Source organism: Mya arenaria, chromosome 12, assembly GCF_026914265.1.
Source record: "Mya arenaria isolate MELC-2E11 chromosome 12, ASM2691426v1".
In the NCBI taxonomy this organism is placed as follows: domain Eukaryota; kingdom Metazoa; phylum Mollusca; class Bivalvia; order Myida; family Myidae; genus Mya; species Mya arenaria.
This window is the reverse complement of record NC_069133.1, coordinates 4,987,179-5,009,999: the sequence shown is the minus strand read 5'-3', so window position 1 is coordinate 5,009,999 and position 22,821 is coordinate 4,987,179. Positions and strand designations below refer to the sequence as shown.

At 35.5% G+C, this 22,821-nt stretch overlaps 1 protein-coding gene and 1 long non-coding RNA gene across 3 annotated transcripts; one reads left to right on the top strand and one right to left on the bottom strand.

The window, feature by feature from the left end:
* Nucleotides 1-230: 230 nt before the first annotated feature.
* LOC128211374 (antiviral innate immune response receptor RIG-I-like) lies at nt 231-14,572 on the bottom strand. 2 transcript variants are annotated; one of them, XM_052916095.1, is made up of 18 exons: nt 14,371-14,572; nt 10,861-11,001; nt 10,023-10,157; nt 9,640-9,898; nt 8,838-8,956; nt 8,632-8,676; nt 8,152-8,364; nt 7,743-7,829; nt 7,407-7,562; nt 6,992-7,083; nt 6,333-6,581; nt 4,575-4,737; nt 4,303-4,389; nt 3,344-3,516; nt 3,003-3,144; nt 2,615-2,857; nt 1,813-1,980; nt 231-1,586 (listed from the first exon to the last, which is right to left on the bottom strand). In XM_052916095.1, exons 2-18 carry the CDS (start codon nt 10,991-10,993, stop codon nt 967-969), a joined length of 3,084 nt encoding a protein of 1,027 aa, XP_052772055.1. In that variant the 5' UTR covers nt 10,994-11,001; nt 14,371-14,572; the 3' UTR covers nt 231-966. The 2 variants fall into 2 exon arrangements, with proteins under 2 accessions (XP_052772055.1, XP_052772054.1); XM_052916094.1 differs by having other exon boundaries at nt 6,992-7,086; nt 14,371-14,571.
* A 5,323-nt stretch (nt 14,573-19,895) lies between these two features.
* LOC128211132 (uncharacterized) lies at nt 19,896-20,561 on the top strand. The gene is made up of 2 exons (XR_008257216.1): nt 19,896-20,002; nt 20,327-20,561. It is a non-coding gene; the product is annotated as an uncharacterized LOC128211132 (long non-coding RNA).
* Nucleotides 20,562-22,821: the final 2,260 nt, after the last annotated feature.

The window sequence follows — 22,821 nt, the reverse complement described above, 5'->3', positions numbered from 1 at the left end:
AGGTGAGATACATATTCTATATCTCTTAACATTTTGAAATAGCGTGTTTCAACAAAATTTATATCCTAAAAGATAATATGTCTAACTTTGGTATATTTCTTCTTACAAGGAAAATATATTTCCGATATATCAGCATTTACTTCACAAAAAGCATATTTATACAGGTCAATTATCTTAATTCATTTTTTCGTCAATCCTTTCTAACATAAACATTCCAACAAACACAAAGCAATATTGCAAGTATTGTACCTTGTAACAAAATACACAATGCATGTCAGCAACAATAAAAATATGGTTTTAAAGATAATATATACAGAATATACATCACAGGCATGACTCTTTAATAAAAAGAACATTCAAACAAATTTAAATACATCTTTTGTCATATTTGAAAATTAACACTACATCAAACCTGTCTCGGTTTTTGATGAACAAAAGTGTTGCCGTTGAATAAACATCGTTCAAGATAAATAACACCTTTCGCCTAATTAAACCTAAAGAAACCTACCTCGTATCAGAAAGCGCAACACAAGAAGTTTTCCTTAAAACAATAATGCTCCTAAAACAGATTATTTCCCTTAGCTTGTTTATTTGTTTATATTCATTTAAATAATTACAATTGGTGCTTCAGACAAATAAGTTCATGTAGTACTTCAAAGTATACAGTTATTCGTATTATATTCCGTTTTTTTTTATTAAACTTAATAAATAGAATTTCAAAACAATACTGATAGTTTGCACTAAAAGACTGATTTACATCCAAAACATAAAGCAAATACGCAAAATAAGGGCATACACACTGCTGATCCTTAGATAATAACAATACAAGTTTAATAATCAAGTCTAATACATTCATAATATACACCGTCCACAGATTCAGATATATAAATAAAGAGCTGTTATCTCTAAATGTATCGACTTATGTCGAAGGAAAGCTGATCAAAGTTCCATTTGAATAAAAACAGTTCAGGCTACTTCGTCTACAGTTCCAAAGAACTTTGGAATGTCTTCCAGGTTCATCTCGGGGACAGCATATGGAACTTCTATCCACTTCTTGTATGCTGAAACATCGGCAGAACGCATGTTCCGAAATTTGAAGCATTGTATTTTCAAAATCCAAAGGTCGACGCCATCCCTTTCTGCAACTATGCCCCAGTCCAACGGGCATTTTTTGCAGAACATTTTAGATTTCTTTTCTATGCCGTCGTACTTTTTGGGGGATTTGTGCGGTTTCGTGGTGATTCTGTTAGCAAAACTCTTGTCCAAGACAAGATGGTCATGTCCAAGCTTTCGAATGTCAGAGACCAGACAGGCCTTTGTGTTGCATCTCCTGCAAAGTATTTCCAGATCATCTTCCGACATTTTGCTTTTCTTAGCCTTTTCGTATTCCATCTTATATCTATGTTTTTGCATCTCCTCCTTCTGGTAAATAGCAACCTTATACCCAATGTTCTTTGGGTTAAGCCGCTTAAAATCGTCCATCGCCTTATACATCATGTTTGCTTTGTACGCGTTCACCATTTCCTGTTCCACTTGTTTGTCGCTTCCAACGATAACATGAGTGGCGCCCTTTTTCCTGCTGCGACCTGAGAATAGAAACAAAATACCATAAACAATACATGTATGTTACTATTTATCATGAAACGGTCTTGTGTGTGTTAAACTAAAAACCGTTTTTCGTATATACCACAAAATACGTATATTATGTTTCGCTTCATCTTTGCCTGGCTAGAGACTGAATGAAAGACATTTCGAAAGTATTTAATAGCAGTGGATTGAAGTTGGATATACTGTGAACAGAGATCTATTGACCTTTCATTTGTATCTTGGTTATTTCATCCCCGGAGTAGTTGTAGTTCACCACGATGTTACAATCAGGAACGTCTATGCCCTCTGTTCCGACGGAGGTGCAAACCATCACCTTGTAATGCCCTTCCCTGAACTTTTCTACAGTCTCGGTTTGAACGCTCTCAGTCATACCTGTAGGATTTTTAACAATACCAATAGTACAAGTGTTACTTTGGTCATAAAATATGGCTTAATTACTGGATGATGCTATACAATTGAAGCTACATGGACAAGCCAAGTAGGCAAACTTTAATCACGATACAAAGCTAGGGCATTACGGAAACTGAACCGGAAACAAACAACGGACAAACATCACAGACATACCACACAGAAATTTAAATATCTTTATAAAAAAATGTAGCGACTTAGTTTGACTTTTTAAAATACTACATTACATCAAATGAAATTGACAACCATAAACATTCTTCCGTAATGTCAACTGTAATCATTTGTGAAAGTAGAGATACTTATATATTAAACAAAAGGTTTAGTGCGCAAGAGTATGCAAATGCTCATTTCCCCTTATGTGTTAACGGCTACAAATTTGACACTTTGTTAAGACACAGTCATGAGCCTTGCTATTTAATACCACTTGTATTGTGTACTAATCTTCATGTGAATATCGTAATAGTTTTGAGGAATGAATAATATTGAGCTTTAAGCACATTTCCGACGACGACAACATTAACGCTAACACCAAGGCTGTCCTAAAGCGTCGAGTTTGTACGAAAATCGACATTCTCAATCTGTTTTATTTGATTCTTACCTTCGTCCGCTCCGCGGGTTTGTTGGCCATATAGTGAATGAGCTCTGACACCAATTTCTCGAAGATCTCTATCGATATACTCTGCCAGTGCTCTGCATGTAGCCCGTGCCTTCACAAACACAATTGCTCGCGAGTCATCCCCCTTTTCCTGAATCATCTGGCGCAATTGATCGCTGACGATTTTCACATTTGGATTTTCAGTGTCCTTTTCCCTTGCTCTAGCAGACAATTTTTTCTGAACATCTGTTAAAGAATACTTATATGAATATCACTTTGTGCCTTCTGTTAAATAAAAAAGCTATATTTTGTTTTAAAGAAATACACATTCAAAAGTTTTCAGCAGTTCGTTCGCTCTCACATATTGTATACAACAATTTGTAACACTTACCCAACAATTTTTTGAATAGAATTTTTTCTTGATCTGTGTGCTTGCTTTTCCCTTGCATTTCAAGGTTATGTTTATCTGCCAAGTACTTGATGACGTGTTTCAGTTGTAAAAGGTTGTTGACTTCCAGAGCGGAATTGTACACCTGAAAAGAACGTGTGCATACGCAATGGTTTGCTTGAATATAGAAAATATATATATGCGTACATGAAGATTATTGTTTATCACAATCACACATTTTGTAACATTGAAAACATTCAACTACTAATGAAGCTTGCAACACAAACTTTTTATACATGCCTGATGTAAGGAAATACATAATAAATGACAACATAATGATGTACATTCAAATATCGTGCACAGGAGCTGATGTCTCGAGCCGTTTCGTGATCTGTTACGTTCAGTTGCGCCGCTTTTTCAATATCACCAGTCCACTTGTTATAAGCCTGTGACTCCTTTTCCGCTGGCTTTTTCTCTATCATTAAATCAGTAAGATCAGGCTGTAAAAACGCCATATCTGTAATTGGAATTATACGTTTGGTTTTACTTTTAATATTTCAGTAGCTAAAACTGTATACCGTATATTTAAACAATAGTCCCGGTTGGTGGTTTATTTGCAATAATTGTAATTGCATCGGATTTAACATCACATATTACGGTTGAGGCGGAATAATGTATGGTATGAACACGTCATATTCAATGATCCAGAAGGTCCAGGAAAACCATATTGATGTCTCTCATCAAGTTATAAACAATTACCATATATAATCGTCGTTTAAAACGTCATCCGATGTTGTAGATCTATAATCCATGTGGCTACATATTTGCCCAAAGTAGCATATTCTAAGCCTATTTATCATATTAAAGACTGTACCATATGTTTTGTTCTTACTAAACTTTCACCTTCCTGTACAGCTAAGAAAATTTTCCCAATATATAATGTAGAGAGGTCAGTTAAATATTTAAAGACTCTTAAAACCTTTTCAAGCATGGTTTATCAGAATCAGAAACAACAATTACAGTTTATAGCAAACAAACTCATGAATTAATTGAACGTGGTCATGAATGCAGCTTCCAGATTATGAACTTTTTTGCTTCATTATAAAGTCACACACAATAAACAGAACTATACACATTTGATATTATTCTAAAGTAAATCAAAACCCTTATTTCAAGTCGAATCGATTATCGATTCAGCAACACCAATACTATCATCACATCCTATCTAAACGTATATTGACAAGATTTACAAACAACATTTAACTTTTAAACCGACTAGTAAACAAAGCTATTGGAAGCTCACCTTCAAGTAACGATTCTGTGTCATCCATCGCATTTAGCATGATGTCCCTACCAGGGTCAGGGACCCGTGTAACCATCTTTACAACTTCTGTTATTCAAAAAATATATCTTAACTTGGTTGAACTTTACGTTTGGTCGAGTTATATTTCAAGAAAAGAAAGAAATCAAGCGGATGCAGTTTGGGCTTACCCTGCTATCAATAGTGATACTGTGCAAGACGACACACTTAGCTATAAGCTTAACGTAGTATGTAATTAGCTGAAATGAACTAACCTTCTTTCGGTATATTGACCCATTTCAGTAGGCTTTCCTTGCACCGTTCAACAGTTGATAAAAGTGTTGTGTCAAGCCTAGCACAAATGTGCAGAATATGATCAACAGCTTCCTCAACGGTTCTCGATGGCCCGACACCGACTGACGCTGTTAGACCAATCATCTGTAAACAACACCCATTGACACATTGATATTGTGGTGTTTTAGTTCAGTGTCGTTTGGGTACCTTACGCATATGAATTTTTTTTATATTTCACTTTGAATACTGAGCCTGTCCCTGTAGTTTTCATTGCTGACACAAATGTATCCATAACAAGATATGTTTGTCAAACATTATGCCACCCTGAGCGCCATGTTGTCAGGATTATATGGACAATTGAATGAAATATGCATGGATCGAAATGACAGCTGATTTGTCACTGGAGTTGGATGCCATTAAGGTAGTTTTAAGATTCAAAGTGTGAGGATATAGTGTGTTATGACCATGACCTTTGACTCTAAGACCTCCAAATCCATAGGAGTCACCAAAAACCTAAATGCCAAGTTTGAGGGCCATGGGTGCAGGCATTGACAGGTTATCACACAGACAAGCTTTTTTCGTTCAAGGTCACTGTGACTAACATCTTTGACCCAATGACACCTAAAAATCACAAGAGGTCATCTACAGGTCAGACGCAACTCCATGTCAAGTTTTGAGGGCCATGGGTGCAGGCATTGTCGAGTTATCACTTGAAACATTTTCGCATTCAAGGTCACTGTGAACTTGACCTTTGACCCGATGACTCCTTAAATCAATAAGGGTAATCTACAGGTTAGGCCCAACTTCCATGTCAAGTTTGATGATCATAGGTGCAGGCATTGTTGAGATATCACTGGGAGAAGATTTGCTATTTTTGCGTTAAAGGTAACTGTGACCTTGACTTTGGCCCGATGACCTCAAAGTCAAGAGGGGTCATAAACTGATCATGCCCAACCTTCATGTCAAGTTTTATGACCATAGGTTCAGAAATTGCCTAGTTTGCTTTCAAGGTCTCTGTGACCTTGACATTTGACCCCTTAAATCAATAGGGGTCATCTACTGGTCAGGCCCAACCACCAAGTCAAGTTTGAGGGCCATGGGTGTAGGCATTGATGAGTTATCACTCAGAAAACCTTTGATCATTCAATGTCACTGTGACCTTGACCTTTGGCCCAATGACCCCTTAAATCAATAGGGGTCAGGCCCAACCTCCAAGTCAAGTATGAGAGCCATGGGTGCAGGCATTGTCGAGATATCACTCGGACAACCTTTGACCATTCAAGGTCACGGTGACCTTGACCCGATGTCCTCCAAAAACAATAGGGGACATCTACTGGTCAGGCCCAACTTCCATATCAAGTTTGATAACCATAGGTCTAGGCATTGTTGAGTTATCACTCTGACAAGCTTTAAAATTCTTTTACCATTAAAGGTCACTGTGACCTTGACCCGATGAGCCCTTATGTCAACAGGGGTCATCTACTGGTCAGGCCAAACCTGCATGCCAAGTTTGATGACCATACGTCAAGGAATTGTTGAGTTGTTTCTCGGACAAGCTTTGTTCTACCGACAGACCGACCGACCGACATGTGCAAAGCAATATACCCCTCTCCTTCGAAGGGGGATATAATTAAGAAACTGACAAGTTAATTAAGTTCAGAAAACTATTTAGCAAATTAACATCAAATACATGTCCAAGAACCGAAACTATTTATACTATGAACAATTGTGCCATTTACCTGTGGCAATCCTGCTGTCTGTCTTCCTTTTTCTACGAGATACCTTCGAGCAAGTCTGGCGTAAGGCTCATCTCCCCTTGTGTGGTGACACTCGTCGAAAACCAACAGCGAAAATTTGCTGAGGGTTTCAATGTTTTTGCTATCGAGGTTGTTTACCAGTATTTGCGGTGTGAAACACATGATATCATAGTTGGGAACAAAGGCGTCAATCATTCGGGAATCTTCTTCCTCACCAGTAATTAGTTTGGTCTAAAATACAAATGCAAGATCATGTTGTACGCGTATTTGTATTAAACAATTAATTTTACGCAACGTATTGTATAAAATATGGTCTCTTCCTCACCAGTAATTAGTTTGGTCTAAAATACAAATGCAAGATCATGTTGTACGCGTATTTGTATTAAACAATTAATTTTACGCAACGTATTGTATAAAATATGGTCTAAGGCTACTGCGGCTCATATCATAAAAAGTGTTCTTGTCTTAATAATACTATGTGTTTTGGCAAAAAAAGGTATTTGCCAAATATGATTTAATAACGTATTCGCCCTAAACAATGTTAGATCTGACATTGTGCTTTTAACAACCAACCAAGGCTCTGATTAAAGTAAGTATACATTAAGAGCTTCAGTTAATCGATCGAACACGTTAAGTCTAACCTGGTATTGGGGTAGAAAGCGTTTGAACCTGTTCGCCTGTTGCTTGATTAAAACGCCTGTTCTGGCCATAAACACTACTTTCCTTGGTTTCCCTGCTGTGTTTTAACGTTTATAAATTAATTCATAAATGTATGACAAAAAAAGTTTCAATAGTTAATGCATCGTGTTTTAAGAACATGTCTAATGAGATGTTGTAGGTACTAGTATTCAAAATACAAGCGTAGTATTCTATATTTTTTGTATATAGAAGATGTGAAAAATTCAGAAATAGACTATAGAGGTGGAACAGATTTATATCAATGCTTCAAGAGAGAACAATGGGTCTTGAGGTGAAAACCAGCAACAGCAGAGCAATTACATGAATTATAAACTTTTGGCCGCGTCGCTTGTGCCGTAAATGCATTAAAACGCTTACAATTGCTAGCTGCTGCAAGATGGCTGGCAACAATATGCAAAGCAACCCAAGTCTTTCCGGTTCCGGTTTCAGCGCATATTATCGTGTTCCTTCCCTTTATAGCGTCCTCTGCAAGCTCTATTTGATAATCCCTCAACTCTAGTGAATGAGGTTTTGCTAAAAATAAACAGTATAGAACAGAAAGCAGTTTCTGATTCATATGTTTTTCAACAATTTGTGCTTTTCAATATGATGTTATCACGGACTTTCTTCAAATGAACTACTCTGCAATGGCATGGCGTCTTATTTGTATATGTGTATATACTTCATTCAACTTTGTTTAATATCAGTACATACGTTTTTCTTCTTCAGCATCTGAGCTTTCGTAATCAGAAGCAAGCGTATTTTCTTCTTCACTTTCCTCGTCGGATTCATTTGTTTTGTCTGAAACCATAATAGTCATAGTAAGTGAAGTACTAAAGTACGCTACACTGAAATCATAGCAAAACATGTGTGAGGAGAATCTTTTGTATGCACTTTTTATATTCAAACTTTGTAAACAGCAGCCTTGGTGTGATTGCAACTGTTCAATAATAGCACTGGTTGATAAAATGACCACTCTCACTGTTGTTTTTTTTTCATTACCATGTTTATACTTAATAAGTCATACTGAAAAAGAACGCGAAGCGCATGGAAATAATCAACTTGATTTGTTTTAATTCATAATATCGGTTTACTACAGAATTAAACACTATACTTTAAATACCTTTAAATTCCTCAACCGACTTCATTCTCTCAGGCTTTATGTTCAGGTCCTTTAAGTTTTCAGTATCTGTCGTGCTATAAATTAGATTTCCACTATCGGTTTCCTTCTGAAGTATTTTTTCTTGAACTTCTGTCTCCGACTTCGATTCAAATGTTTCGCTTGTAGATGGGGCTGGTGCGTTAAGGTCATTGCTTGGCTCGAACTCCATGTTATCTTAAGTATTTAAGGTGAAGATGTCAGAACTATCATATGTAATTATTGAGCGATAAACTTAGATAACTGATGTTTAAAAATGCAGAAGCGATTTATTTTCTATTATTATGCTTTTCGTTCTTCTGCTAATATAAACAAAAACAAGACAACTGAACAACACTTAAAGTAAATAATGCAGTAGTATCAGTAGAAAAAATAGACATGCATAAGTATTTTTAAACGGAATAGAACTGGTATTGTTGCTAAAATATAAATATTTGAGATTACCTTCAAGCACGTGCTCTTTCTCTTTTTTTGAATGTTGAATAGGACCTGAATTAAGAGGTTTGAGTATAACAACGTATATCTAAACATGTGAATTTTGATGGTGCAACTATAAAACTGTTTAACTTAGAACCATAGAAGACATAACTTTGTTATTCTTTGAATACCACGCTATTTATTTCTGTTCAATTCAATCCATGACATCTTACCAAATTTAGGCATACACGCAGATGGATTGTTAAGGAAATCTGGTTCCAATTGTTTTGCCAGATGTTGGTAGCCTTCGTCGCGGAGTGAACACAGGAACTCATAGTACCACTCTGCTGGTCTTAAATTTGAAACGCTCAATTAAGCAGACTACGGTCAAGACATCTCAAAATGATAACTAGTATTGGCCTTAACACAGGAAGCAGACTCAAATGTAATTAAATAAGTTAATATAATACATTACATAACTACATTTTTAACGCATATCAGTGTTTTAGCCTGTTCGATGAATGATAGTTGACATGTCGTTCACTGCATTCTTATGCAAAAACTAGTACGTAGTGATCTCCCTTCATAAGGAAAGAAGAACTCTATCACCAAGTGAAAAATATCTGGATTTTAAGGATATAACCTTTTTTTTGAAAACTACGTATTTGTCACAAGTTTGTATGCAATAAATTATTAATGTTCCATCTAGATACGTTGTTTTCAAAGTTAAAAAAGTAAGGTGTTTCAAAGGAGTTTTTTTACCTTTTTGAATGACGTCACGTGATATTGATTATCACCACATGACATGCGTGGTGGCAGTAGTTATTGTACGGCAGTAACCGATGTGTGGAGGTTTAATAATGCAATGTGCTCTCAGTAGACTCTTCTGTATTGTATAAGCTTACTGTTTTATGGCTTTTGTCGCATTCGAGCTCAAGAACTAAGAAAAACCAAATGCGTAAAGCTTTCCAAGCAATCAATGACAAGCTGTGTTCATCCATTTATTATATTATTCAAGTAAGAAAACGTTCATACCTCTTATGGCATTGCATTCTTGTTAAAAGAATGTGCACAGCAAGATCTGTTGACCGTTGCAGAGTCGAATTCGTTATTTCTTGCAAGTCAACATCAGTTATAACCTTCTTATTCTTTAATAATCTTGCTATTTTAAGAGGCTCATCAATTTGCTTTTCTAGGTCAGGGCCAAAAAACTGAAGCATCGTCTTTCCGTGCTCTCTCTCTTCTGGTAACTCTATATCTGATGCTATTAAACGCGACTTCACATATTCCATACCTATCACAAAAAATATGAACATGGATATAAAGTACTCACTATCTTTTTTTAATCTCTATCTTTATTTACTAGTAAAACAATTTTTACCAAAATAATAATGGAACGTATCACATGCTTAAAATACCTTCGTCATCGAGTGCCTCCAAAAAAAGAGCCCACTTGTGTGCTTGTTTTTTCCTGATCACAATGTCTAACAGTTCGTTACTTGCATCAAAAAATGATTTATTCCGATAAAGGTCACATATCCGGGTTTTTTCAGCTGAAAAGGTTCAAGTTTACAGCTGATTATATTCATTAAACAAAGATGATATATGAATATATCAGTATTATAATATAAACATGTATTTATTAGTATTACATGCATGACTTTTATCAGCATGTAACAAAATCTCTGTATAATAGAGTACTATTAAATACAGTACACAATTGTATTCTATGCATATAACTGTATTATTATATGTCTGTAACAGTTGTATTATCTGCATGTTAAGTATTTGTATATGTATATGTATAGCATTATCATGATATGCATTAAACAGTATAATTATATGTTATATATCAGGTCCTCACCAAGTATGCCGTATTTATGAATATGGAAATTGTGCATTAGATCTACGCAATTATTAGCGAATATTTTCTTTTAAATCACCTGATGGAATAACGTTATCTTTATATCAAATAGGCCATATCTGAGCTACGTAACAACCTTAACACTAGTAAGAGACAACCGGCTATGTGCTCTAATATTTGTAAACATTGCATATAGACACAAAATCGTGGAAAAATATGAAGCAGAATAGGTTTAAATCCTTATTACATTTAGAAAATGACATGCTTTTATTTGATTTTACATAAACACAAGAAGTTTATCATGATTAACTTTAAAAAATATATACCAAAAAGAAATAGGAATCTTAGCTTAATTCTGTGACGTGTCAAGCAATTGGGGCATCAGGACCTACCATCCGTTATAATCCCTTTAGAAGCTAGCCTTGTACATAACTGATGGGTCTGGATGCATTGGACAATAGCTGGTCTCCAGTGTCTGACCCGCAGTTCTACCCGCGATTCCATGTTTTCTTCAAATGAAGCCATCCCTTAGTCTGAATGTAAAACATATCATCTTCTGATAAGCAGGACCTTTAGCTGCATAAGAATATCCCACAATACTACAAAATATAATCAAGACAAGTCACTATTTTTTTATTTGTGAATGGAGGCATTACGTTCATATAAAATGAACTATCACAGAATTGATAACACCCCAGAAAGCCCCATTGACATGATATTGCTCGACTCGGGCAAATACTTAAATAAATCATAAACATGTGTGTGTAAACAATACCTTAATCAATCTTATCTGATATGGCCAAAATATTAAACTAATGCTGAAGGGCATATATACGAGTGACCGTGAATTTGAAGATTACTAATCCGTGTTCCGTCGTCTTTTTGGAGTCAATTTTGAAAGGTAATTCCAAATTAAACAATGTTTGTTAATTACACAAATCACTATCAGTAACACTTCCACGGCGTTGGGGCTAGGGACCAGGGTCCGTTTACTAATGGACTAACGTATGTGCAACTCTAATATTTTCGTAAGTTTTTAGAATGCATTTAGATTTAATGTAACTGCGTTGTACTAAATAGTTCGTAAGTATGAAATGTTAAAATGAGCGTAGAATTACGTAAAAAGCATTCGTAAGTTTGTTGTTTCAAATAGCGTAAATATGGCCTTCGAGAAAAATCCCCGACGTACGTGGTCTGTCCCGTAATTTCTACGATATAGTAGATTTACCGAATAAGTTAAGTGATAGATAGGTGAGGGTTATATAGGTATTCGAGGCAGCAAAACATTGATTTGCACGTCCTCATTGAGGAAAACATTTATTAAAACGAGAGGGCCATGATGGCCCTAAAACGCTCACCTAAGCAAAGGGCAACAACTCTGTGATAAAGCATTAATACAAATGTTGCAATTTAAACATATCTTTACTGATGACGATGCCTTGTTTATATTTGTAAAGGGTCATGCAAACCTGTAAAGTGTCATTGAATTTGGCCTGGTAGTTTCAGAGATGTTTTTAAAGCAAAACAGTAAGTCGGCCATTTTATTATTATTGTTGTTGCTGATCAATCTCAATGCCTTGTTTTATTTGTGTAGAGGGTCATGCAATGAAGCTTCCTGAAGTTTCAGTGAATTTGGCTTGGTAGTTTCAAAGGAGATGTTTTTTAAAGCAAAACAGGAAGCTGGCCAGATTGTTGTTGTTGTTGATCAATCGTGACCCCTTGTTGTTTTATTGTAGAACGCTACCCAGGGAAGCCTCCTGTAATGTTTCATTGAATTTGGACTGGTAGTTTTAGAGGAAATGTTTTTTTTTTAAAGCAAAACAGAAAGTCAACCATATTGTTGTTGTTGTTGTTGTCGTCGATCAATCTTGACCCCTTATTGTATTGTAGAGGGTCACCTAAGGGTGCTTCCTGTAAAGTTTCATTGAATTTAGTGTGGTAGTTTTAGAGGAGATGTTTTTTAAAGCAAAACATGAAGTCGGCCATTTTGTTGGTGTTGTTTTTGATCAATCGTGACCTCTTGTTGTATTTTTGTAGAGGGATACCCAAGGAAGCTTCCTGTAAAGTTTCAGTGAATTTGGCCAGGTAGTTTCAGAGGAGATGTTTTTAAAGCAAAACAGGAAGTTGGGCATTTTGTTGATGCTGTTGTTGTTGTTGATCAATCGTGACCCCTTGTTGCATTTTGTAGAGGATCACAAAAGGAAGTTTCCTGTAAAGTTTCATTGAATTTGGAGTGGTAGTTTCAGAGGAGATGTTTTTTCAAAGCAAAACAGGAAGTCAGCTATTTTGTTGTTTTTACTGTTGTTGTTGACCAATCGTGACCCCTTGATGTATTTGTAGAGGGTCACCCAAGGAAGCTTCCTGTAAAGTTTCATTGAATTTGGAGGGGTAGTTTCAGAGGAGATGTTGTTTTTTTTAAATCAAAACAGGAAGTCAGCCATTTTGTTGTTGTTGATGATGTTGTTGACCAATCGTGACCCCTTGTTGTATTATTGTAGAGAGTCACCCAAGGAAGCTTCCTGTAAAGTTTCATTGAATTTGGACTGGTTGTTTAAGAGGAGATGCTTTTTTTAAGTAAAACAGGAAGTCGGCCATTTTGTTGATGTTGTTGTTAATCAATCGTGACCCTTGTTTTATTTTTGTAGAGGGACACCCAAGGAAGCTTCCTGTGAAGTTTCATTGAATTTGGCCAGGTAGTTTTAGAGGAGATGTTTTTAAGCAATTGTTGACGGACGGACGGACGAAGGCAAAAACCGTTCACAAAAGCTCACCTTGATGACGATGCCTTGTTTTATATCTGCGAAGATTTAATTACATTTCTTATAATAATGTAATTTGTCCAATATTCTGTTCACATTTAAAGGCATAAAACATTATTTTTAATATTGGGCTAAATATAACCCAGTCCTCAGCATATTACACATATCAAACATAATGTGTGTATAAAAATATCAATCTATGTTTGGCTGCATGTAAGTCATTATTAGTTTGTATACGTCATAAATTGTATGGTATACTAGTAACTGATAAATTCTAATGAAAAAGACATCAATTCGATTTTTTCGCCTTTTAGGGTTTATCATTATAACTGTCCCAATTGAAGTGCAATAGTTTTGCACTTACGTATCAAAAGCTCTATATACATTCCATTCACTCGATATAAACAACCTCACTAGGCTTCTTGTGCAATTCAATCTCATTACAACCCTGACATTCAGTATTGATTGCATTGCATATCAGTATAAAATTAAGTGCAGTATTCTATATATATAAACATAGCTGCGTCTGTGATGATAAAAACTTAATACAATAAAACCGTTAAAACTTAAAGATAATTTAATATACATCTAAAAGATAAATGCTATCTTTATTTTCCTTTAAGAGTTCAGTGCAGATAACATCAATGCATGAGATTGCCCGTAGTTTTAAAATCTCTGTACCTGGAAAACCAGATTTTACCTTGCTTGATAATTGGCTTAGGAAATCGAATTATTGATTAAAATCAGACTATGTTAAAATCTAGGACATTCGCTTTAAACTCATTCTATCTTCTTTTTTTTATTTATGCATTTATCAAATATAATCGGTTAACCTTGTTGAAGAAAACATGCTTATCATCATTGAGCTAATGGTTATAAACTATACCATGCGTAATGCACTGTTAACATGTATACATTGTACGTACGTTAACCTTCACTTCCTGATTCAATGTTTTAAAGAAGAAATAAATGAAGTCAAGTAAAACATTAATATTCTATCTGTTCAACAAATTCTATTGAGTATTATCTAGACATATCTATTTGATGATGCCCTATATTCTTATTGGTTGTCTGCTATACTGTGCCATTTCTAGTCATGCAGTTTTAATGATTATATGCAAACAATTTTAAATCCATACTTACCTCTTAATTTATACAATTCGTATGGTTTCCAAGGTAGAGTAATGTCATCTATTAAGATTAACAAAGCCTTTTGAATGGTATATTATTGACAAACAAATTGAACATATCCAAACACTCCATTGTATTCACTGACGGTCTTCCCAATATTTTCTTAAAATCACCCCAACTCTATTTTCTAAAATTCTACTTTCGCTTTCGATTTCATTTCGTAGGCAAAACAAGAGCCACGTCAGTTTGTGTTCACTAATGCCGCTACGTATTGATTAGAATGTATTAGTCTAAGAGCTATTGCTTCTTTATATTTATTGTAATTAATTGTACTATGCACCTTCAAAGTTATATCTTATTTATTATAAATATGCACTCAATGAACTTATAACTACGTGATGAATGATAAGTACGAATGGAATCATTAAGGAAGTGGTTAGCACCTAGCCGCCCGGGTTCGATTCCCGGCCTGGACGCATGTTTGTGAGTCACCAAACTGGACATGTTGTTTTTTTCTCCGGGTTTTCCGATTCCCTCACAACACATGGCCACAGTCTCGCGTAACATCCGGTACCAACGAGCATGATTTATATAATGTTGTAAAAAAACACTAATGTTGCAAGATAAAAAAAATAAAAAATAAAGATTTCTTATATCTCCTTGACCAAAATTATGGCGAATGAAGGAAATTTTACACATATGTAGATATGTGTGGCCGTCATTGCGGATAAATATATGTGTGGCCATCATTGCGGATATAGCTATGTGTGGCCATCATTGCGGATATATATATGTGTGGCCATCATTGCGGATATAGATATGTGTCGCAATCATTGCGGATATAGATATGTGTGGCCATCATTGCGGATATAGATATGTGTGGCCATCATTGCGGATATATATATATGTGAGGCCATCATTGCGGATATAGATATATGTGGCCGACTGTGGATATATATATGTGTGGTCATCATTGCGGATATCGATATGTGTGGCCATCATTGCGGATATTGATATGTGTGGCCATCATTTCGGATATAGATATGTGTGGCTGTCATTGTAGATACATATATATGTGGCCATCATTGCGGATATAGATATGTGTGGCCATCATTGCGGATATCGATATGTGTGCCCATCATTGCGGATATAGATATGTGTGGCCGTCATTGCGGATATAGATATGTGTGGCCGTCATTGCGGATATAGATATGTGTGGCCATAAGAGTAGAATGTTCATAAGGAAAACCGTTCCATTGCATTTAAAATTTAAATAAAAATCAAGAGTGGCATTCCGCAGTTGCTAACAGTCCTTGCTTAAAGATAATAAATAACCTGCAATGTATTCATTTATTGTGACATTAAGAATGTCATATCATGTGATCGTTGCTCTTCTTATTTCATTTATTTCAGTATGGTTTATGAAAGATATAGTATGTCATTTCAATAAAGCGCAATCAAATATATATGTTTGCAAGACTTTTAATTAAAATAAAACATAATTCATCGTAAAAAACGCTATTTTTAGTTATTTAAAATTACTGCGTTCTATGACGCTCCTGGTAAATGATCAACTTACCAGGCAAAAATGGTCCCAGAATCGGCACTTGTCAATAAAAATACGCCATTTTGTTTGCCATGAAAATTTTCTCACTTAATGTTTGCCAGAAATCAAATTACGTCCTCCCCCTTGAATATAATACATATATCTTAGTATATCTTAATGATTTCGTACCAAATAATAATTCTATTTTCACCAAAAAATAATAATATTTTCGCCCAAAATAGCCTTATTTTCGATAAAATCATTACTTAATGCTAAATAACCGTCACCTGAATATAAGAATGATATAAACTAAGTTTTTATCTCAAAAAAAATCTACCTAATGACAAACATTTCTAATCTTATTTTCGTATTTTAGTCAACAAAGCTATTTTCGCGAAAATAGACTATTTCGTATTTTAGTCATACCCGGTATGACTAAAATACGAAAACAGTGAATAAGTATATATATATATGTGTTATATTTGAGTTGAGTTATGGCAATGATTTACTTAAACAATAAGTAGACAAGGAATCAAAGATTTTTTCATTATTTATTCATTCAATTTAAAGCACGTACATAGCAATGAAACATATCATGGAGTACAAATAAAAACATTTATATAAAACTTAACATCAGTTTAAACTCACTACAAGTCTATTATCCACATTCATGAGGACTTTTCGCTTGTCTGCCCTTTGCGTTTTTGCGAATGACCTTAGGACTGTTCCAAGAAACACGTCCATGCCACCTTCCCTTTTGCCCGGGTGAACCAATTAAGTCTCTATCATAATGTCTGGTGAATGTCAGACGCTTCCCCATGTCGACATAATCATCCACAAGAGCCTTTTTAAGTCTTTCATTTACTGATTTTCTGATTTTTGTTGGTGTCATTGTCGTATGTGCCGGAAATCTTCCTCTCCGGACGATGGCAGACACCCACACACGCTCTGTTCCACGCTGCTTCAATTCAGACACTAGCCTCATTATATTGGTAGCGATCTCTTCGGGTCGACAGTGCCCATCGATGTCATTTCCTCCGGCGTTCATGAAGACATATCTGGAATAATAAAATAAATAATATTACCTCTATAATATAACGAAAACCAGTGCTTACTTAGGCGTGATTCAGATATAGGAGTTGAGAGTTTATTAAATGGAGTAAAAAGGAAAAACTGTTTGTCAAAGACATACCTATTCAAACAAGACTTCATTCTGATTTTGAAACACACCAACAGGACGAAATAGCCAATACATACCTGCGGGAATATCAGGCGACCACCAAGATAGCTATCCGTAGCACCGGTGATGGCAATTGTTTATTCAACGCCGTTTTTACTCTGTTGGTTGGCGACGAGTCACGAAGCATTGAACTTCAAAACAGATGCTGTCTAGAAATGGTGGTCAATAAATACAAATTCCTCAATCATAAGAAAGCAAGATCATTCAAAGAAGTTAGTCCTTATTATATCCATACATACATTTACAAAAAGTAAGATGAATTTGAGCACTGAACAGTGAACACAGTGATAACATTATTTGCTAATTATAATAAGGTTGACGAACTGTAAACTTGATATGTTGACGAAACAACTACCCATTCTGTAAAGTGCTGTGTTCTTTCATGAAAATAACTTAAAGGGTAATCGTAAACATTTCGTAAAACTGCGAGTAGCATTACAAACATCGGTATTACAACTGCTACTGTACAGCGCCGTAGCCACACTGAGGCACACCGAGGCAGCAGCATCGGTTAAAATTTGCAATGCAAAAATAAAAAAAGGTAATGAAAAGTAATAAATTTGCATCTGAATTCGAGACACCACCACAATATAACAGAACTAAGAACAATTATGTATTATGTCGTAGTAACAGCTATAGATGCTAAGGCAAGTTCAGGCACGATCCTCGCTGTTATTGAGCCTTGTCCGACTCCGTTCGACAGCAATTTTTGCGCGCTATTGTTCAAAAGATTCCGCATGAATTTTACCCTACATTGGTAGACATCGCTTCATACAGGTCAAGAATCGGGGTTTGTGATGGACCTGGACACATTTTGAGTGGTTGGCGCAGACGGTTTTATTGATATGATCCTCTGCATTGTCAAGATTTACGGCCATGAACGTAAGGGTTACAAAATCATTACGACTTGCACAAAGTGATACTAAGGTCCAGGTCCGACAATGATTCATTGAGAAGAACTGCATTTAACTAGTATGACCTATAAATAAAACGCCTGTGTGATGCAAAAAAGTCGAAAGCAAGCAGCACCGGTATTTATCACTTCATGTCGTAACTACTTTGCCTGCTCCAATGTTTTATTCCACACTCTTTACAGTTTGTCCGGATTTAGCAGTTTTGGTCATAGACAGTTTTCGTATGAAGAGATATTTAACATTCTTAACTTCAATGTTAAACTGTTCCAAGTAACCTGCAATTAAACAGAGAAAGTTCAACATTTCTAGGGAGACGCACTGTAACTGGCTACGGTATGCCGATAGTGAATTTTTGTTTGCACATGCAGATGTTAGGCACATAGAATTTAATTGTTCACCATTTAAAGATTGGAAAATGCTGTTAAGGGTTAAAATAGGTATCTTACCAAGTCACAATAGTTCTAAAACACATGTGTATTAAAGAGGTAACCGCTAGTGTGATATTTAAAAAAGTTTGTACAGGAAAAACAGAATCGATAAATGCATTGTTGAGCACAGCTTATTCCGATAAATTATTCGAAAACAGACATGTTCTTATTGCCATAGTTCACCCAGTTATTATAACACTTTCATCACGAGAAATTCCTCTTAGAGGGAGGTGGTTAAAAGATCAAAACCGCGAGGGTAGCAATTTTAACTTCTTTATTAACTGGATAAGCAGACATGATGAACAACTTTCCAACCATCTGAAAAGTAGTCTAAAGAATGCGAAGTATACATCGCAATTCCAAATGGAAACATTACATGTATGGTTGACTATATACGTGAAAAGATTGTATGTGATGTTTCAAAATGCCAGTTTTTTGGCATCATAGTTGATGAAATGACTGATATTAGTGTAACAGAACAGATGAGTGTTTGTGTGCGGTATATTGTTGGTAAGGAAATAAATGTGTTTTTTTAGAACTGCCACGAAGTGATGCAAGGACCATTTCAAACAACCTTATTGAAAACCTACACAACTGGACTTAGATCTAACGAAGTGGCGAGGGAAAGGGATTGATGTTGCATAGACAAGGAGAGGCAAATCTAATTATGCACTCAGGTTCCACCAATTCACAATTGTATGAGCACCTTTCAACACCTTACTCACTAATCTTCAAAAAGGAAAACATAATCTTAACAGACACATGTCGGGTAAAAGCGCAGTGTCGACCTTTTTAGCCGATGCATCAGAGTGTGAGGAGGAAAACGGGGCTGTCATATTTCAATGTGCCTCGAAACGACAGACTCTCCCAACACTCAGTGTTTCATTAGTACCCTCCCAGCAAACACATGACGTTGGATCAACGTTGGATATAGGTTTGATTTAGGTCGCGACGTCGGCGACTTAAATACAACGTTGTATCAACGTCAAAATCACGATGTCAGTCCGACGTCGCAATTAGACATCGAACCGACGTTGTGATTTGGTTATTGTTTGTAATATGTTGTATTTGTAAGTTTATACATGATATACACATGATGTAACAAGAAGTTGCTCGAAAAATCGTGATACTGCTGCAAATAAATACTAAAACTCGATCATTTTATTTTTCAAGTTGCTTCCCTTGTCGGTGCCCTTGGTTTCTGTAATTGGAATTTCCGCATGGTGTCGCATGTTTATAGACTTTTTTTCTTTCTTTTTGTTTTTTTTTTGTTGTTAAAATCATCTTGTTGAACAAACATTAACAGAAATACGTAGATCGATAGTTTCAAATCCCGCATTTGGATAATTCCGAAAAAAATGCATGTTTAATTCCTTATCTAAAAATAGACGCGCGCAATTTTGAACCCATTTCGATCCGCCATATTGCTCATGTGTTGTACGAATATTGACGAGATAGAAATAGTCAATTACTCCTCTAGAGTCTCGACTGTACATTTTTAAAATTATACAATAAGGTAAGTTGATACAATGCATGTTTAACGGTTTATAGCAATAATTTTCTGTTGTTTTACAAGGCGGTTTCAATGAAAATTTAGCATACATGTAATTCAACCCGATTCGCCCTCAATTGGTATCGCGCCGATTTGTACTTTTTTGTATGAGAAAACAGTGTTAATTGTTCTCTACTGAAATATAAGTATTACAACTAAGAGATAATGAAAAAAATATTGTACCAAAAACTTGAGAAATTTTGTTGTGTGGAATTTGATATCAAAACTATATTTTCAGCAATTTCAAGTCAATATCATTTAATTTAACAAGATTTTTATGTATTTCAGCTAGTGTCACTGTGTTTTCTGCTACTGAACATGAGGTTGATGGGGCAATTTGGATTCTGTCTGAAGTACGCTCCAGACAGACAACGGGGTGGAGGACGAACTGTTTACACACGTTAATTAACCTACATCTCTAAACATATAAATTTACCATGTGTCATTAGTTTAATGTGCCTTTATCATTTAACAGTTTGAGTGTCTGTACAGATTTGTTGTGAAAATTAAACTTGTACATTCCGGAGTTGTTTGTTAATGAATGTAGGTAAATCCTGTGGTAATTCTTAATTACCTGTTACCTGTGTGGTATGCATGTTTATACAATGGATTTTAGTCGATATCACGACGTTGTTCCAACGTCGTAAATCCGACGTTGTTCTAACGTCGTAACTCCGACGTTGTTTCAACGTCGTGAATCTGACGTCTAAAAAACTTTCATTTTCAACCAATATATAACATATATCCAACGTCAGTTTCTGACGTTGTTACAACATCTTTCCAACGTCAAATGTTTGCTGGGCTGTTGGTTCATTATGAGCATATGTACGTCGCACTAAATGATACTGTTGACAAATACCGGTACAAAGATGGTAAATGTACATGTCAATGACATCATCTCCACCAGGGGCGCTTGTGGGTAAAATGGCCAGCTGCCTACGAAATTTAAAGAGGATTTAGTTTAAAGACTGATACAGTTGTTTCTAACATTGTGATGTTAGGGTTTTCGTGATATTATGGAATGGAATTAATTTATCTGTACACTGAAGCATAAAATAACTTCAATAGGTCTGTGTTTAGTACTGTTTACACGGGGAAAATTGACGATTTGAATTTGCTGGACTCTTTCCGACTAAAGAAAAACACGAGAATTGGACATTGAATTATGCTTGTTTGTCTAAAGACAATATAGTTATACCAACATATCGCACACCATTTTAAAGGTAATTGACTCTTCTTTCCATGTCACTTATTTAAAAATGGATTGTTTTTATGTTGGTTGAGAAATTTGCATAAAACTGGACTCTACCGTGAAATCGGGTAAGTTTGAGTTACATACCTTGTTTCTTTTTTGTATATCAAAGACACCAAATATCTTCAGATGTGTTGTTTATCTCATTGTATGTACCCAAAATGGTTTTAAACAACATTTTAGTGACAAACAATGATTCAGATGCCTGTGATAATTATGTCACCATTTTTTTCATATTTTATATCAATAAAACAAATAATAAATTAAGACAAAGATAAAAACATAAAATATGCACATGTACTAAAATTAATGTCATGATTAACAAACACATTATGTGTGTTTTTTTTCATATTAAATTCAGTTATAAGTATACTATTGATAATAGAAATACAAAAAGAAACAGTGCATAACTACATGTAAATCAAATTTGTAGGTTAACTCAGTACTTCAGGAATTCTATTATTTTTATTTTGTTTAACTATTGATTTTGTTGCAGCAAATGCACTGCCACGACCAGTTGTCTTATGTATTTCTACCAACTGATCGTCTATTTTTAATTTTTATGCCGACGCATTTCATGTGGAATCTTTTCCTGCATGTTCTATTTTCGCAAATAACTAAACTATTGACTAATTCTGACATTTCACATGAACAGAATGTTTTTAATTTGAAAGTCATAGGGGTCGCGACTTTTCATTCGCTCAACAAAGATCATAATGTTTATAAACTGTTGTCTGCAGCTTGAACTCTTAGAAAAGGAGGTTACAAACGTTCATGGCTGCTTACAGTGTTGACAATGTTGCGGAAAATCAACTTCAACATTCAGGCATATGAAGATTTCAATACTTTGATTCAAGCATGCTTGCTTTTGCTAATGTTTTAGCCAACCATATGGTGATTTCACTGAAAGATTAGTTCTGGGCGATGAAAAATAGCCTGTACAGTGGTCGAAGAATGTCAAGCTCAATGTTTGAGCTCACCATTTATAATTATTTTGCTGTGACAGACTATCATTGAGTGATGTTAAAAAAGACTAATGCTTTAGATAACCATATACGTTTTAACAGCATTTCAAAGCCCAAATTTATGATAACTGCCACTCAGAAAAAATTTATTATCACTTAATTGTGATGAGAGTGGGTTTGTTTGCTTGTAAAGTACTATGGGAAGGATCTATGCATTATTTGATCAGTCAGTTGTAACCACGGTCCCCCCAGGTCTGGGGATAGTCGGGGAAATTGGCCGTGTTTTAACCTTCAAGGTAGCTCCGCAGTGCCAAGTGAATGTGTTATGCACAATCAGTTGTATCCACAGCCCCACCAGGTCAGGCGGTATACTGGAAATGGGCTGTGTTTTTACTTCTATGTGGCCCCGCAGTGCCGGAGGAATGCAGTGGTTTTGTCTGCGCCATAAAAGGTGGAATTTGGCCTATCCTAGGGTCCCTGGGGTGCGGGGCGGGGGCATTTGGCGGGGATTTCACTGAAGTTAATGATAAAGATAGTTTATATTGAAAGCAACACTATATAATCAA